Here is a 16,604-nt window from a genome sequence, read left to right as displayed (position 1 = left end):
CAGTACATGCAACACAGGGTTTCATGGTGCATGCAATGTGTTTAGCGCGGTAGTATCCCATCACAGGACCTTATTGTAGCACAATGGAAATATGCATGATAGCCCTGTTGCACAGAGAGACAGAGGAGAGGGTATTGCATCAGGAAACAGAAAGTCATGTGAAAAAATGAGGATATGAAGACAATGTGCCTTTCTTTTTAGTTCATTACAATACTGTCATTTAGTCTGTATATGCATCCACAAGGGAAGTCAGCTGCTGGAATAATCTGTTTACCAAGATTGTAATATGTTTTATCCTAAAGTAAATAGCAGGGCTGTCAAAGTTAACGCAATTATAGCGCGTTAGCACAAATTCTGTTTAACGCCACTAATTTCTTTAACGCATTTGTAGGTTGTAGTGGGCTCAGTTTTTTAAAGCTAGAGTGAAGATGCTGGCATCAAATGAAACTAGGAAACCTAAAGAATCCATTGGTACCAACCATGTCATACTAGCTTGTCATGTAGGAGGCTACATAACTAATAATAACTAAATAATTTTGACGAGGAAAAACTGGCATGGCCATTTTCAAAGGGGTCCCTTGACCTCTGACCTCCAGATATATGAATGTAAATGGTTTCTATGGGTACCCACGAGTCTCCCCTTTACAGACATGCACACTTTATGATAATCACATGCAGTTTTTTAGGCGAGTCATAGTCAAGTCAGCACACTGACACACTGACAGCTGTTGTTGCCTGTTGGGCTGCAGTTTACCATGTTATGATTTGAGCATATATTTTATGCTAAATGCAGTACCTGTGAGGGTTTCTGGACAATATTTGTCATTGTTTTGTGTTGTTAATTGATTTTTAATAATAAATATATACATACATTTTCATAAAGCAGCATATTTGCCCACTCCCCTGTTGATAAGAGTATTAAATACTTGACTAATCTCCTTTTAAGGTACATTTTGAACAGATAAAAAAAAGGCGATTAAATATTTTATTCGATTGACAGCCCTAAAAAACACCATTTGAAGTTATTACTCACGTCAGTCATGAAAATTGACTTGAACACTGAAAACCATGCCTAAAAATCGGTTTAGTTTTATTGAACATTTGCACTGAACTGGTTGAAACAAGTACAGTAAATTTTGTTCTTTATGGTCCTTCAGCTCTTTTCATCTACCAGAGGTTTTCATGTGTGACGTCTTTATAACACTACTCAGTGGTTAAAGTGTTGAAGCTCCATAACTTCACCACACAGTGGAGCTGTGGCTCAAGCTTTCATGCTGATTTGCCTGCATTGAAATGCCATGTGTTCTGTGCCATAACACAAAGCCCCGGCTGAATATATTCTGCATGTTTACTGTTATATGAAAACCTGCTACCCATGTGTGTGTGTACATGTTTTGATATTTAATACTGTGCCCTGTATATATGCTGCCAATGATCTGAGATAGGCATCAAACAAATGTGTCAACCATGTATGGAGAGGGTTCTTATTACTCTTGCAGTTCATGTTGCTGATATTATTTTCTGGTCATAGATAACATTTTTCATTTCTGCCATGTTTCTAACCCCAGCATCCATAAGACTGTCTCCAATGCATAGGAAATGAAGAGCAAATTTGGATTTTCTCTGTAGTTATGCTTTTTCTTTTTAAATCAACAGACCTTGTCATATTTGTAATGGAACTTTTTTTCTCTGCAAAGATGGTTGAACCTCACTTTTGTTCCATCAGTTCTATAAAAGCAAAAGCAAGACCCTGCTGCTTCTCGTTCTGCAAGGCAACAGGAAGGTGAATTATAATTTTAGAGGCAAATGCTGAGATTGACAATAGATATGTCTGGTGAACTGCTGCAAAGGTCACGCCAAAGAGGGACTCCAAAATGTCAAACAACCATCTCTGAAGTTTAAGCCTTTGTAAGATCTGACGTATTGATATTCTTTTCCAGACTCCACAAATGTCATTACTGATATTTTGATGCAGAATATGCGTTTGCTTCTCCGATGGTAATTGAGCATTGATGGATGCCTGTGGAAGATATGAGCTTTCTGATGTGCATGTGTGACCGTGTGTGTGTGTGTGTGTGCTATGTTGTGTAATGGTTGTGGGAGCGTTATTCTGAGCAAATACCCCTGACCTTTCTTGCCCTTGGTGCCCTTTCAAACCAAGATCGAATTTCTAACAGTGATAACCACCTGAGGCACTATAAACCAAAAGGGGCATATTAACAGTTTGGAGGGCGTTTATAATGTAGCAAATGTCACTATTTGCATGCCAGTGAGTCTCCAAGGCAAGCGTCTGCTCGCCAACCGCACCAATAAAAGTTTCTCACTTGAAAATGTGCCAGTCTTTTTCTGTATTTTTTGGAAATATTATCACTAATGGTACCATCATCCATACGATACAAATAACTAAACTCAGATAAATAAGTGCTGACAATCTTATATCAATGTTAAACCATCTGTTATGATGACTCATCCTGAGCCAGGAAACCAGCTGAAACAAATCTTACATTAGGCCCATAAATAGCCAGCTGTGTGTGGTCGCAGGAGACGGAACGCAACCTGAAGCATGCTGGGAAACAAGAGAAGCAATCAGGTTTGGAAGAGGTGTGTGCTGTTGTGTGGCGCCAAAGTTGGAAGTTTTCAAATTTATGGTACAGCGCGCCTGGCGTGCGCTCCTCTCTTGCGCCACGCGTTGCGTATTTGTAGAGATTTTAGCCGCACATAAAAGTTTAAATTTAACAACAACAGCAAATACAGACGAAAGGTTAATATTAGTGGTTTATAATTACGACAAACTATATAATTCAAGGTAACTGTAATTATATCATTTGTCTGCTTGAATCCATTTTTTTCCCCCGTTAATAACATTTGATCGCCTGGTTGCGTACGCATTCCCGCTCCACAGGCGCACCACGCTGTTTTGCCCAACACGCTTTGCCAAGGCGTGTTTGTAGCTACGCGTCTCTGTCTGATCGGGGCGGCAGCAGAGCACAGTTCTCTGCAGCCTTCAGTTGTCCATGCAGTTCTGGACAAACAGGAATGGTTTAAGCTACTCTTGGCAATCCAAAATCTAAGCAACTGTTGTCAACAAAATATGTAGTTTCAAATTTTATAATCATATAATTTATATTTTCAATCAAAATATATGAATTAATATTTTTTTGTTTTTGTTAAAGGCAATCCAATTTTACATAAATCAGCCATATATAAAATAAACTTGTAATTATCTCCAGTGCTGTTAAAGGAATAGTTTATTTCCCAAAATGTGGAACCGTTCCTTTAAAGTCTAGGAGTACCTGAAAATGTCATGGAAAATGTTTCAACTTAAGAATGGGATCCTTCAAAGTATATCAGTTTATTACTCACTTTCTGATTAAAGAATTGCAGTTTAAAATGCTAATGTATGGGTTTTAAGCTTCTTCACTGCACTTGTTGCACTTCTTCAGTTTGTTTCATGACATATCAAAGAATACATATGAAGTTGTATAGCCTGCAGTGAATCATTATACTATATGTTCCTCACAATAAGTGTGTTTTTCTGCCACATATAGTACCTTTTAGTGATGAATCTATGTATATTTTATACAGCAGTGGTCCTATAAAAAAAGTTACTTACTGTTTATGTAAATATAGAAAGAAATGCACAAGTGAATACTGCTAAAGCTCATTGTAAGTCAGAGTAATAGACAGGATCTCACTGTTGCATGTATATTTTTTAATTAGGCAAACACTTGCAACAAGGTGTTCAAGTGGAGGTGAAGACGAGTTATAACAGTTTAAAAAATCTGACACAAAATGATTGATTAACGAGATGTGTCTGGTGTCCCTGTATAGCTCTGGAGCCCTGCAGTGGTTTCATTCTACACAGTTCTTACAAATGAAGTAAATTGTAGCAGAAAAGTGTGATTGCTTTTGATTTGATGGTGATTTGAAGGTTTCTTCCACCACAGAAATTAACAAAACACCTTTCAAATACCTCTTTCACTCAAAATGTCTTTTGTTTGGCTTTTTGTCTGTGAGTTTATGTATTTGTTTTGTCAGACACGCAGCATGAAGGACGTAGTTATGTACTCCGAGCAGAAATAAAAGAGCTGACTGGAGTTAAGTGGAAATGAATTCAGAAAGAATGTGCCATAATTTCCTGAGAAACCGTTCCCGTATATGATGAGATGTCATAAGAGTATCTGTATTCATGATTATTAATTGATGGCTATCCAAAAGCTGATGTTAGTTAAAGAGATATGTGAAAACAAAAAGAGTTTTCCGTTACAGCAAACTATATAATTGTTAGGCAAGAATGTCACCTACTGCGACATAATAAGAAATTCAGCGGTGCTCATGCATCTTCGTTGGTTGTCATATTGGAAAGTTTGAACCTTTCCTCCTCCTCCTCCTTCTTCTGCTTCTCTTGCACTTCTCCTTCTAAATGATATCCAATCATTAGCTGGTATATCAGCACACCCACCACTGCACCCAAGAAGGGTGCACAGATGGGCACAAAGAACCAGTAGGTGTTCGCTCTGTAAGACAATAAATAGGAAAAAACTGAATATATGTTGTTTATTTTAAATATTTTATTCAATTCAGTAGCAAGCGTAAATAAAATATGAGTACATAGCAGAAGTGTTTGGTGGAAATTGTGATAAAATGTTCATAAGGAGGAATATGTTTATGTTTGATTGATTGATAGGTGTCTCAACCTATCAGGGTCGACCCTGGTGGTTGCTGCTCGCCTCCGTTCTACCCACACTTTCTCTACTTAGAGCAAATATTAAGTTACTGGCTCCAGTGGCAAGTGATAAGCTTGCATCGATCTTCATTACATCTCCTAAACCACCTATGGGTGATGTGCACCAATTTTGACTGTTATCAACCAACTGAATGGCCGTTATCAGTAGTTATCACTACCATTCTAATGCTCCAGACCGGCCAAACTGTACCTCCCGTGTTGTGAAAACAACTTTGCATTTTTAGGCAACAAAACTACTTGGTTTGGTTTAGGAAAAGATTGTGGTTTGGGTTAAAATAACTACATTTGTTACATAATTGACATGCATGCCGTCAGTTAAACCTGCAGTAGGCTGATGGTAAAAATTCCAAAATAACCTTTCAGCATATTGTAATTCAAGTGTTCTGAAAGATAACTAGACTTCTGTACTAGAGCCACTAGAGTTTGGCGTACTTTTCTTGTATTTGTATCAATGATCAACTATGTGATAACGGCTTTCTGAACCTACTAGTAGGTGCAGCAGGCCACTTTGTAACCCATATCTATGAGGCTCATAACTGTTGATAACGCCCATTCACTCAGCTGATAACATTCAAAGTTCAATACAGCAAAATATTGCCATACTCACGTGAAAACCTCTGTACCCCAGCCTGCCATAGCCGTGAAGATGCGCGGCCCCAGGTCCCTGGCTGGGTTGACGGCATAGCCAGCGTTGAAGCCCATCGACAGGCCGATGACCAACACCACAAAGCCCACGGTGAAGGGTGCTAGACCACTAGGGACAGGATTGTTGTGTGGATCAACTATGGCCAGGATGCACATGATCAACGCAGCCGTTCCAATAACCTGAGGAACAGCACAGAGAGAATGATCTATTAATGCTTTTATGTTTACATTAATTCAATTTCCTGTTAATCAATTTGCCTCGTGATTCATGTGCGGTATGTTTAAAGAGGTTGTGATATTCACAGTGGATTTGTTCTGAAGGAGTTGACAAGCTATCAAACTGAAAACTTCTCTTGAGAAATGAACATGAAATCTGGCAATCGTGTCGACTTTTTCGTCAAAAACAGCACATCAACCGCCGTCCACTGATGGATTCTGACATCAGTGGATGGTACAAGCACCACAAGGACAGCTTAGTGAACATAGGCTGTGCATGGTTGCATCAGTACAAGTCTACAGTTTCACGGTATATGCGTACAGTAGATATACTATAGATGACTCCACATGCTGTGACATGTCAGGATCTACATGAGTGCAGCAGCAGCAGCAGCAGCAGAGCTGGCTGGTGGCCACCTGGCCAGCAGGTGCCATGTGTACTGCAGTTCTTGTGAGATTGCATTGCTGGCACCAGCACAGAGGAAGTGCTGTTCCAGTGTCAACGGGGGTTTTGAAAAGGTAAACTGAAAAAAAAACAGTCAACAAAAGCAAACTGTTTTAGTAAGTGAGTTTTTATGAAAGTGTAATATTGCCAGAAATGTAATATTATATAATTTGCTGATGATTGTTAGGCATGGCCAGCATACAGCTGTTAATGGTCTCTTCAGCTGTTTGGTAGAGCACACATAATACGAGCAAATTGTGGAGGAAAAAAGCTCCTTGTGTGTCCTCAATAGATCGTTTACTTGTGTTTCTGTCTGCTCAGAAAACCTAGCAAGACCTCTCCAAAAAAAAGAAAATCACTCACTCCTGCTGTAGGAATAAAAGCTCTTTTTGAGATAAGTGCATGTAGCCATCAGCAGCAGGATTACGTGCGTTGCATCGACAGTGTCCAGACTTTTAATGCACGGCGTGTAATTTTTACGCACACGGTACCTTCATTAATTAATTATTTGAAACTTCCGACAGAGCGGGATCTAATTGACCTTCCCTTTTTTCCGCACACTTACAATCTGTTCCACACAGATTCCAAGTTTAGACAATCAGATCAAATGAATAGTGACACTGTCCTGCTCATTACACCGTCTGCTGCTCTTAAAAGGTTAAAGAGGATGAGATGAGCTGATGTGATGTGATTGGCTATTAGGCTATTACTGGAGTGCCACATTTTTCATGCAATACTTCTTGAGCAATAAGAATTTGGGGCTCCAGCAGCTCTGCTATGTCTACAGCACACGTTGTCTTCAATGGACGGGACTCAGCCATGTTTTTCAATCATCCGTCTCTTGGATACTTCAATGCTGCGGTCCATTCTGCTCCACCACACATGTGTCACAGTGACCTCAAGTATCTATTTAAATCTGTGATTGTGTTCTTTTTTTACTTAAATATAGTGAAATTGAGGCCGTTACCTAACACCACGGACAATAGACACTGATGGAAAATGTCGTATGTGCTCCAGTACTTCTACTACTACTACTACTTCAAAAATCAAGTTACCTGATCAAAGAACCCATTAACCAGGGTGAGATGTTTGGATGGATATGTGGCAAAAATTCCAGCTGTGGCATTCTCTCCCACCACGATCAGCTCCCCGGGGCTAAAGTCCCATAATGCATCTGGTGGAAGAACGTACAAAACACTTTACATTTATTTTCTTTTATAACATTTTTTTTTTTTCAATTATTTATGTATTTCAATAGCACAAAAAAAGCTTTGTCAATGTTTTCACTCATCCAGTGAAATATCTCAACATCTACTTAAAGGGACTGTTTGTAACTTTTTAAGCGTATAAACGTACCGGGTCGGGACACATGCGCTCGCGTATGCGCGCTCGCGTGTGGCCGCTCTACTCTCCTCCTCTGCCTGCTTGCTTTCACTCAGACAGCGCGCGCATTCTCGCGTACTCGCTCCACCTCTAGACGTGAACGCGCGCTCACTCCACACTGCAGAAGAGTTAGTTTAGCTCTGAGAATATCTAGTGAATGTACAGGGGACGTTTGTGCAGAAATAAATGCTGCAGCTCCTCCAGACCAACAGAGGTTTTCCGTGTCTTGGGAAGTAACGGGGCTCCGCAGAGAGAAACGTTACCGTCTCGTTACCGACCGGTTGCCGGTGTCTTCCTGCTCTCTCCGGCTGCGGGCGGAGGGAGACGAGTTTCTCGCTGCAGAGCCCCGCTGCTGAAGCCTGCGCTGAGGCAGGAGAAGCAAACACAGTATCAGCATTGATTCATGGAGAGACCTTAGTCTGGTCAGCTAACATTACTGCCAAGCAGCTGAAATATAGAGTGATATTATGGTTTTAGCTGACGTGTGTCGCCTCACTGTTTTGAGCGATGCTTGTTCATGTCTATTTAGAGCGAGCAAGCGCGAGCTCGATGCTGACTTTCGTTGATTTCACGGCCACAGGTGTCGCTGTTAACAAGCAATTCTGAAAGTTACAAATAGTCCCTTTAATATTATATTTCATTTTTGCTAATAGATCCCCTGAAATGTTACACACTGGCACTTTAACAAAAGGTATAATCGCACTTGTTTTTTTTAGCATTCAATACAACTAAGTAGAAGTGTGTTAATGGATCCCTTGTGTAAGAGATTCAGTAGAATTACATTATAATATCATTTTTTTAATGTTTTCTTAAAGTCTTATGTTATATATTTAATACATTTTATGCCCCTGTAAAGTCCTTTATGTGTGTGAACGGTGCTCCATAAATAAAATTGCCCTGCCTTGCCGAGGAGAAAGCCACCAAACGGGTTGCTTGTTTGTCAAAAGCTGCTAAGTAGGTGCAAGTGTAGAAGCTCATTTATTCACTGACGTGTTTCTTCAGAGCAACAATTTACTTGACAATTTGGCTTTGTTCCAGCTGTCAGACAGGTAGCTAGTACAACAGCTAGTACATTTTTAATTGTCACCACCAAACCGCTGCATGCCGGAGGAAATCGAAGGTTGAAAATGGTTCTGGTCCTCGGGGTCCATCCATCTTGTGTCCCCTCCTATGACCTGTATAAACTACTAAGTGTACCAACGAGCAGTAGGCGGTGTGTGGCCTGTTCAACTTCAACATTTTTATTAATCTGATTTATTCCTCCTCAGTTTTCGTCACGTACCAAAATACATGCCGAATACAATCGCTGCACCCAGAAAGGCTCCGAGGGTCTGGAAGAAAAAGAACAGCGGGAACTTCCTCCAGGGCTCTCTCCCGAGTAAACACAGAGAGAAGGTCACCGCTGGGTTCAGATGACCACCTGAAGATGAGAAAAATAAAGAAACTTTGGGTATTTTACAGGTCTGCAAATTTCATGGTAATTAGGTGATAATTATCAAAGTAACCTATCTGAAATGTATTTGGAATTACTGCCTAATTACCCCTAATATTTACCTCAAAACGTATCGAAAATGACTTTGTTCGGCTGTCTTAACTTGGCACTTGACTCTGGACTTTTGTTATTATTATTTTTATATCTATTATAAACATTATTTAATAATTATATTCCACTATTTCCCAATAAGCAGTAATAAATAGCTGGCAATTTATTTAATACATTTCCAGGAAAAGAATACAAAGTTAAGTGATATGCTTTATTTCCATGTCTGCTGGTATATAGATAATAATAAATAAAATTTCTTTAAAAAAACCTCTATGAATCATGACATTAGCTACCAGGTTACATTTGTGTAGACAATAAGTCACACAATGGTGAGATTTGTGCCTGATCAGAAGTCTCTTCTATTACTTTTCCACCTCCGATGAAGAGTAGCGCACAGCCGTTCTCAAGCCTAAGGGCCCTATTTTAACCATTATGTGCTATTTTAGCATATAATTATTAAAGGGACTGTTTGTAACTTTTTAAGCGTATAAATGTAGCGGGTCGGCACAGATGGCGTTCGCATATGCGTCCTCGCTGTCTCGCTCCACCTCTAGACGTGAACGCGCGCTCACTCCACACTGCAGTAGAGTTAGTTTAGCTCTGAGAATATCTAGTGAATGTACAGTGGATGTTTGTGCAGAAATAAATGCTGCAGCTCCTCCAGACCAACAGAGGTTTCCCGTGTCTTGTGAAGTGACGGGGCTCCGCAGCGAGTTACGTTATCGTCTCGTTACCGACCGGGTGCCAGTGTCTTTGGCTGCCGGCTGCGGTCGGGAGGCGATCACGTAACTCGTTGAGGAGCCCCGCTGCTGAAGCCTGCGCTGAGCAGGAAAAGCCAACACTAGGATCAGCATTGATTCATGGAGAGACCTTTGTCTGGTCAGCTAACATTACTGCCAAGCAGCTGAAATATAGAGTGATATTGTGCTTTTGGCTGACGTGTGACGCCTCACTGTTTTGAGCGATGCTCGTTCATGTCTATGTAGAGCAAGCAAGCGCGAGCTCGACGCTGACTTTCGTTGATTTCAAGGCCACAGGTGTCGCTGTTAAGCAGCATTTCTGAAAGTTACAAATAGTCCTTTTAAATAATGTTTATAATAAAGTAATTTTCTATCTATTTTGAGGTAAATATTGGGGTAATTTGGCAGCAAATCCAAAGAAATTTCAAATAGGTTACTTGCTAATTATCACCTAATTACCATGAAATGTGCGGACCTGTAAAATAAAGTGTTACTGAACTTTGGTGTGTTTTCATACAACAAACAAACAACTGTTTTTATCTCATACAGCACACAGTGAGACAGCAGAGAGCCGTAAGCCTACTGCAGGCCTATATTCAGTAATTGCGGTCTCTTGTTGGGATAGAAGGTCTCTGTGACACAAATTAAATTGGAGGGATGAAAAGATTCAGAAAAAGTATCCCTTTTCCTAACCTTGAAGGGGAAATAACTGCTCTGATGGCACACTCATGTGGGCGCCTCGCTTCTATTCACACCTTAATCGTGTCAGGGTAGGAGCTATCTAATTATAAGAGCTTATTTTCTCAGCTGCGATGTGTGTTAGAGGGGGACAGCCTCATTATAAAGGCATTGAAGGAGTGAGTATGAGTGAACCGCGGAACCCTTTGTAGTGTTGCTGCTTTTGACAGAGGATAGCGGGATTGAGGATTGACTCTCTCGCTTTCCTTTCAATTACAGACCACGTTAGTTTTCAAGTTCGGGGTTTAAGTGCCCCGCTCCTTCTGTGTGTGTGTGCGTCTCTTTTAAACTTTGCATTCCTCCGTCCACTAGCTTCCCGTTCTGCTCCCCCTGCTGCATATAGCTGTCAGTCGCCTGGCAAACACATCAGTGTGGTAAATTCTGCACTTCAGATAACTGCCAGTTTACCCTTTTGCTGATATGTCTGTCAAGCCATCAATAATAATGACTCACCGTTATGCTGATGGAAGGAAAAAGCTGAGTCTTGTGGAAACACTCGGTGAATGACAGTGATGCTAATGACTGCAGCTCAATCAAGTGTGATTTTCTTGATGATAATAAAGTTTTCCTATACCTTTTACTAAATCAGGCCTTTGTTGACATTGGTTTTACTGCCTCATTGTTGTTGCTGATGTATAATAATAATGATAGTTGCAACCGTTTTCCCTTTAACTATGTTTTCTCCTTTTCTAACCTCATTAAAAATATATAGAAAGGCATTGAAGTCCTTTGCTACAAACTGGGCATGCACATTAAAATGAACGGAACAAAATAGAGAATTGACCACAAAGCATTGTTATTACACCAAACGAGTAAATATTTCATGTTTTATATGTTATTATGGGCTATGTGAGAACAAATATATAGATTTAGTTTGTGTGCCACTGACAGTCTCCAATAAAACTCCAATAACAGAAATCCAAATAGACGTATTTACAGACATTATTGATGGGAGGAGTAACGCTGCATAAACAGTAGTGTCAACAATCACAGATGTGGATATATTGTACCATGTTTTACAGTCCCCAAACTAAAGTAATGTGTCATTTTGTTTGTAGCAGACCTCTGAAACATGTCTTCCCTTCAAAACCAAACTGGCGCCACTTTACGGTCTCAGTAAACACATGGATAACATTGTGAATTCAGACAAACTCTTGCTTTTAGGCAACAAAACCACCACAAAAATGTATTACATTTGCAAATTGAAGGTGAAACGTATCACACACAGACGTGACAATTGAGTCCGGTCTGATTATAATGAAATCAGCGAAAGTCATGAAGTATCAAGATGATAAAACAATGTTAAGTGTGTTTTATTAGATGCTAAAGAGGTCGCTAAGATGCCAAATAGAATATTAGTGTTAAGAAGATTTCCAAGGAAACGCTGAAACACTGTACCCCTTTTTAAATACACCAAAGTACATCCTCACCTGAGATCTGTCCGCTCACAAGGATGCCCAACGTTACAGCAAAACCAAAAGCAAAGTTGACGCTGAGGAACGTGCCATGGGAGCCTCCGCTTAGCACCAGCTGTGCTACTGCGCCACAACCAAACATCTGGATAGAGGAGACAAACAATCTGGAATTATTTACTGAACACATCTACTTAAACCTTTTAAACTAAGGTTGTCAAAGAGAAAGAATTTAAATAACGCTCCAAACTTACGCTTAATTTCAGCAAGGAAAAACTGTCATGGCCATTTTCAAAGTGGTCCCTTGACCTCTGACCTCCAGATGTGTGAATGAAAATGGGTTCTCTGGGTACCCACGAGTCTCCCCTTTACAGACATGCCCACTTTATGATAATCACATGCAGTTTGGGGCAAGTCATAGTCAAGTCAGCACACTGACACACTGACAGCTGTTGTTGCCTGTTGGGCTGCAGTTTGTTATGATTTGAGCATATGTTTTATGCTAAATGCAGTACCTGTGACAATATTTGTCATTGTTTTGTGTTGTTAATTGATTTCCAATAATAAATATATACATACATTTGCATAAAGCAGCATATTGGCCCACTCCTATGTTGATAAGAGTATTAAATACTTGACAAATCTCCCTTTAAGGTACATTTTGAACAGATAAAAAATATGCGATTAATTTGCGATTAAATATTTTAATAGATTGACAGCCCTACTTCTTAACATTTCCTAACCACATACTTTTTTTTCCTAGATCCATCCAACCAGAAATATGCAGTGAAGTTGAAAAACCCTGAGATTAAGTTCTTTTTTGTAGACAGACAGTAGTAGCAAACCTTCAAAGAGAGTACTAAAGCCCCACAGTGGCCTGACCTCGAGTCAGGTGTCTAGCTGAGTCTTGCTTTTCGTCGTATCCAGGGTGTGTCTCTCTGACCTCAGAGGTCATGTGCATGTTATGGACGGGCTTTGTGCGGGACTATTGATGCCAACAACAATCTGACTCCACCCGCGGAGCCTCCCTCCACGCAGGGCCGGCTCTGACCACCAAGGGGACCCGACTGCCAGCAGAGCGAAAGGTCTCCTGGAATTAACAGATCAGTCACAGCCGAGGAGCAGAATAACAAAGGGCCCGGCGCTTCGCCGTCGGTGCCCTCTCCTGATATTTGTGTTGTCTGTGGGTAACCATGAGAAACAGAGGGATTCCAGGTTGTTTTGCAGCGACTAAAAAACATTTTGCTTTAGTGTGAAAGAATCTTCCCCAGTGTGCTGGAACAGGTTTCAGTGGGGATGCTGTATGAAGTCATATCACTAACAAAGAATATATAAAACAATGTGGTTTTTGTAATTTAAGCACAAAGAAGGAACAGGAGATAATTAATGCAGGAGTCTCAGGTGCTAAAGTTCTTATGAATATGGTTGAGATTATTCAGAGTTTCTTCACTTCATCAACATCTAAAGGAAGCAGCAATTTAATGAGAGGAAAGCAGCAGTTAAACTTTCTTTACCTTTTAGCACTACAGTAAAAGTTGCCTTTGAGCATCAAATTAGTCTCAGTCTCCTGGAGAACCCAACTTAAAAAACAATTATGAACTTTTTTGTCATCAAACAACTAAACTCTTGCCAGACAGAGAGCACCCTCACCTCCTTCTCTACGATAACATGCTGGACGAGAAGGAGACAGAATCCCTCGGGGCATTTTCAAAAGATCTTTTTTTCTCTTTCCTCACGTTGAACTGAAGATCTGGTGGAAGCCTTCAGGGTGTGTTCTTAGTGATGTGCTTCTCTCACCACCTCGCATCTTTACTTGTTGGTTTTCATTGGTTGAATCACACAAATGGTTTGTTAGTTGTTATGCACTTATTCCACTTTTTAGATTTCTGACATGATCTCAGACATATTCAGAAGTAATGCTTTAACTTTCATTTTATTACATCTCTCAATGTATTCTCATATGACATCTTACGAAAAGTTATTCCTCATTTTTCGTGCGCTTTCCTACGAAAGTTCAGCGTCAATTTCCGTTCCAGTCTTTTCAAAATAAACCTCCGTCTTCACAGGAAACAGCTTGGTTAGGTTTACGCAACAAAACTGCTGAGTTCGACTTGGTTAGGTTTAGGCAATAAAACTACTTTGTTAGATTTAGGAAAAGATTGTGGTTTGGGTAAAAACAACAGCAGACATGGCGTAGCTTAAATACGGAAGTTACGTGTCAAATAAATCAACGTTGACTTCTGGTTTCACATGGGACATGAACACCAGTCTCCTGGGCAAAAGTCCAGTGTTTTGTGACGCACTCACCCACACTGACTTCCTCCATATGCCGCTTTTGTCGCTCGTTATACTTCCTGGTTCACAATGTATACATATTGATTTTGTGGGATATACATGAATTACAGTGCATTTACTTTTTGTAGGTTATGAACGGTGTATGAGAACAACCTGCATCTCTACATGCTATACACTGTACTATATATTAGGGGTGTAAGAAAATATCGATACACTTGAGTATCATGATATCGTGTTTTGTGATACTGTATCGATTCTCAAAAAACGGTATTGTGCTATGATCGATGTTACAGGGACTGTGATAAATGCAAATGCAGATCCGGTTGCAACACATTCCAAATCCCAACACAAATACCGCTGCTTGGTCAGTGCCCCCTCGGCATCAGAGACCGACATATGAGGTACCCCTCTTGCGTTACTTCTGGACGGACCAGGGACGGCGTGTCAATATGTGCTCGTTACATGCATAGTGTCATATCAAAATAAACTTCCGTTTTCACAGGAAGTTAGCGCTATTAATACTACATCACTTAACCCGACGGTCGAATAACGGCGCGAGTGGGTTTACAATGGAGTTAGTTGAAAGCCTGGTTCATCACATACTGTTGCAAAGGTAAACAAATGTTCTACTCAGATTTTATGCATGTGGCGACGTGTTTTTTATACTATGACAGTTTTCCTAAAATTAGATTTAAAAAAAAAAAAAATGCAATATATGGCCTTGCTTACAGCCTCTGAGATTGTTTTGTGTTGGTGTTTTTCATTCAATGGCATAGTTTAACAAAAACAAGCCAAACTAGCTCAAACTGAAAAAGGTATGTTTACAGTTATTGCACTTTTTAAGTGACAAATAGCCAAAATAAATAGCAAAAGGATCAAAATATAAGGCATGCAAATTGTTGATAACCATGTAGATATTACAGATTCTTATTTAAGTGTTGCCAATGGTATACTTAATTTCACCCATTTCCTAAATAGTACAATAGCACAGTTTTCGTTCCCATTCAATTTCATTTAATTGAATGGCAGCAGACAATAATCTGAAAAACATACATTCAATTTTGAATTGAGGTAATAACTAGCATATACAGAGTACAGTACACATCTAGCAATTTAGTTTATTATTCTTGTTTACTTGAGCACAATGATCCGCTGAGCGCGCTGCAGGAGGGATGCAAAATACTGTTTACTCACCACCAGAATAAAGGTTCCCAGGCACTCAGCCAGGGCCTGGCGGAAGAGCACATGTCGGATCTGAAAGGTCCCTGCCAGTTTCTCCAAAACGTCTCTCTGTTTTCCCATGATGCAGTTATTCTAGGAGTATCTTGAGGTAGGGTCTGTGGTCTAACAGCGAATGTGAGTCAGTGGCTGTGCATCAGCTTTTAGGGGTCTCCATAGGATCCCTCCCTTTGGACTGCCTGCCACTCCTAAACACATCTCCACCCATGGCTGCTGAGCTCCCACTCTGACTTCCTTTCAGCATTTCTCTCTCTCTGCAGCGCAGCCAAAATATGAAAAAATAAAGCTATAAAGTTGCACGTTTACTCTTGGAGCTAACTGATGGTTCTTTTTCACGGCTCTTTGCCCTACTTTAAAATTAAACCAAATTAAAATACAAATCTGTCTGTACATAATTGTGTGCATACATCAAGCAAACGACTTCATCCTGAGGGACGCGAGATGACGAAGGCCCTTTCCCACCAAACCGTTCCCTCTTCACTTGCTCTTCACAAGTCACACTCACAGCTGCAGAAGACACTCCACATTACAGAGGAATGTATAAACAAACAGGTAAACTGTGGGATGCACACAGCACTCTCCACCATAAGTAGGTAACATCCGTCACCATGGATACTGATAGATGCCGTGCTCAAGCAGCTGTTAGAGCTATATTGTGTGATGTTTCACTGTAAATGAACTAATTCCTCTCTACCTAACAACATTTAGAGCTATATTGGCTCTTAACTGAAGGATTGAGTGTCAATGTGGGCTTGAAACATTGTTGTTCCTAATATGATTACAAAAACAGAGTGTGTTTGCACCCAGGTGAGAATAGTCACACGGCTATTTACACCCGGCCAAGTTGAATGTGTTACTTAATTTAACAATAGTTAGCTGAAGGGTTTGTTCAGGGCTTTCTGGCAGAAAGATTTAGTAGGAGTAATAGTAGTAGTAATATGAAAAACAACAGAATGAATCCTGGGAGTAGTTTGTGGCGGGTGACACTAAGGTCACACTAAGAACTGTGACCCAGAGGGTTAAGGTTCAAGTCCCATGAGGGGCCTATTTTACACTTAGTTGACTTGTTATTGTCTGTTTATTTTTTTTATTATTTTCAGTTTTCAGTCACAGTTTGGTTAAGGCACCAAATCTACTTGGTTAGGTAGATTAAAACAAATAGACATACTATATATATACAGTATCTGGTATCTTGTTGGCT

At 40.2% G+C, this 16,604-nt stretch overlaps 1 protein-coding gene across 1 annotated transcript; it reads right to left on the bottom strand.

The window, feature by feature from the left end:
• Positions 1-3,694: 3,694 nt before the first annotated feature.
• Positions 3,695-16,042, bottom strand: LOC119478315 (aquaporin-3-like). Its single transcript, XM_037752982.1, has 6 exons — positions 15,359-16,042; positions 11,888-12,014; positions 8,719-8,856; positions 7,109-7,227; positions 5,355-5,572; positions 3,695-4,517 (listed from the first exon to the last, which is right to left on the bottom strand). Exons 1-6 carry the CDS (start codon positions 15,464-15,466, stop codon positions 4,334-4,336), a joined length of 894 nt encoding a protein of 297 aa, XP_037608910.1. The 5' UTR covers positions 15,467-16,042; the 3' UTR covers positions 3,695-4,333.
• Between the last annotated feature and the right edge of the window lie 562 nt (positions 16,043-16,604).

This window comes from Sebastes umbrosus, chromosome 19 (assembly GCF_015220745.1).
Source record: "Sebastes umbrosus isolate fSebUmb1 chromosome 19, fSebUmb1.pri, whole genome shotgun sequence".
Classification (NCBI taxonomy): domain Eukaryota; kingdom Metazoa; phylum Chordata; class Actinopteri; order Perciformes; family Sebastidae; genus Sebastes; species Sebastes umbrosus.
This window is presented reverse-complemented; position numbering and strand designations above follow the sequence as displayed.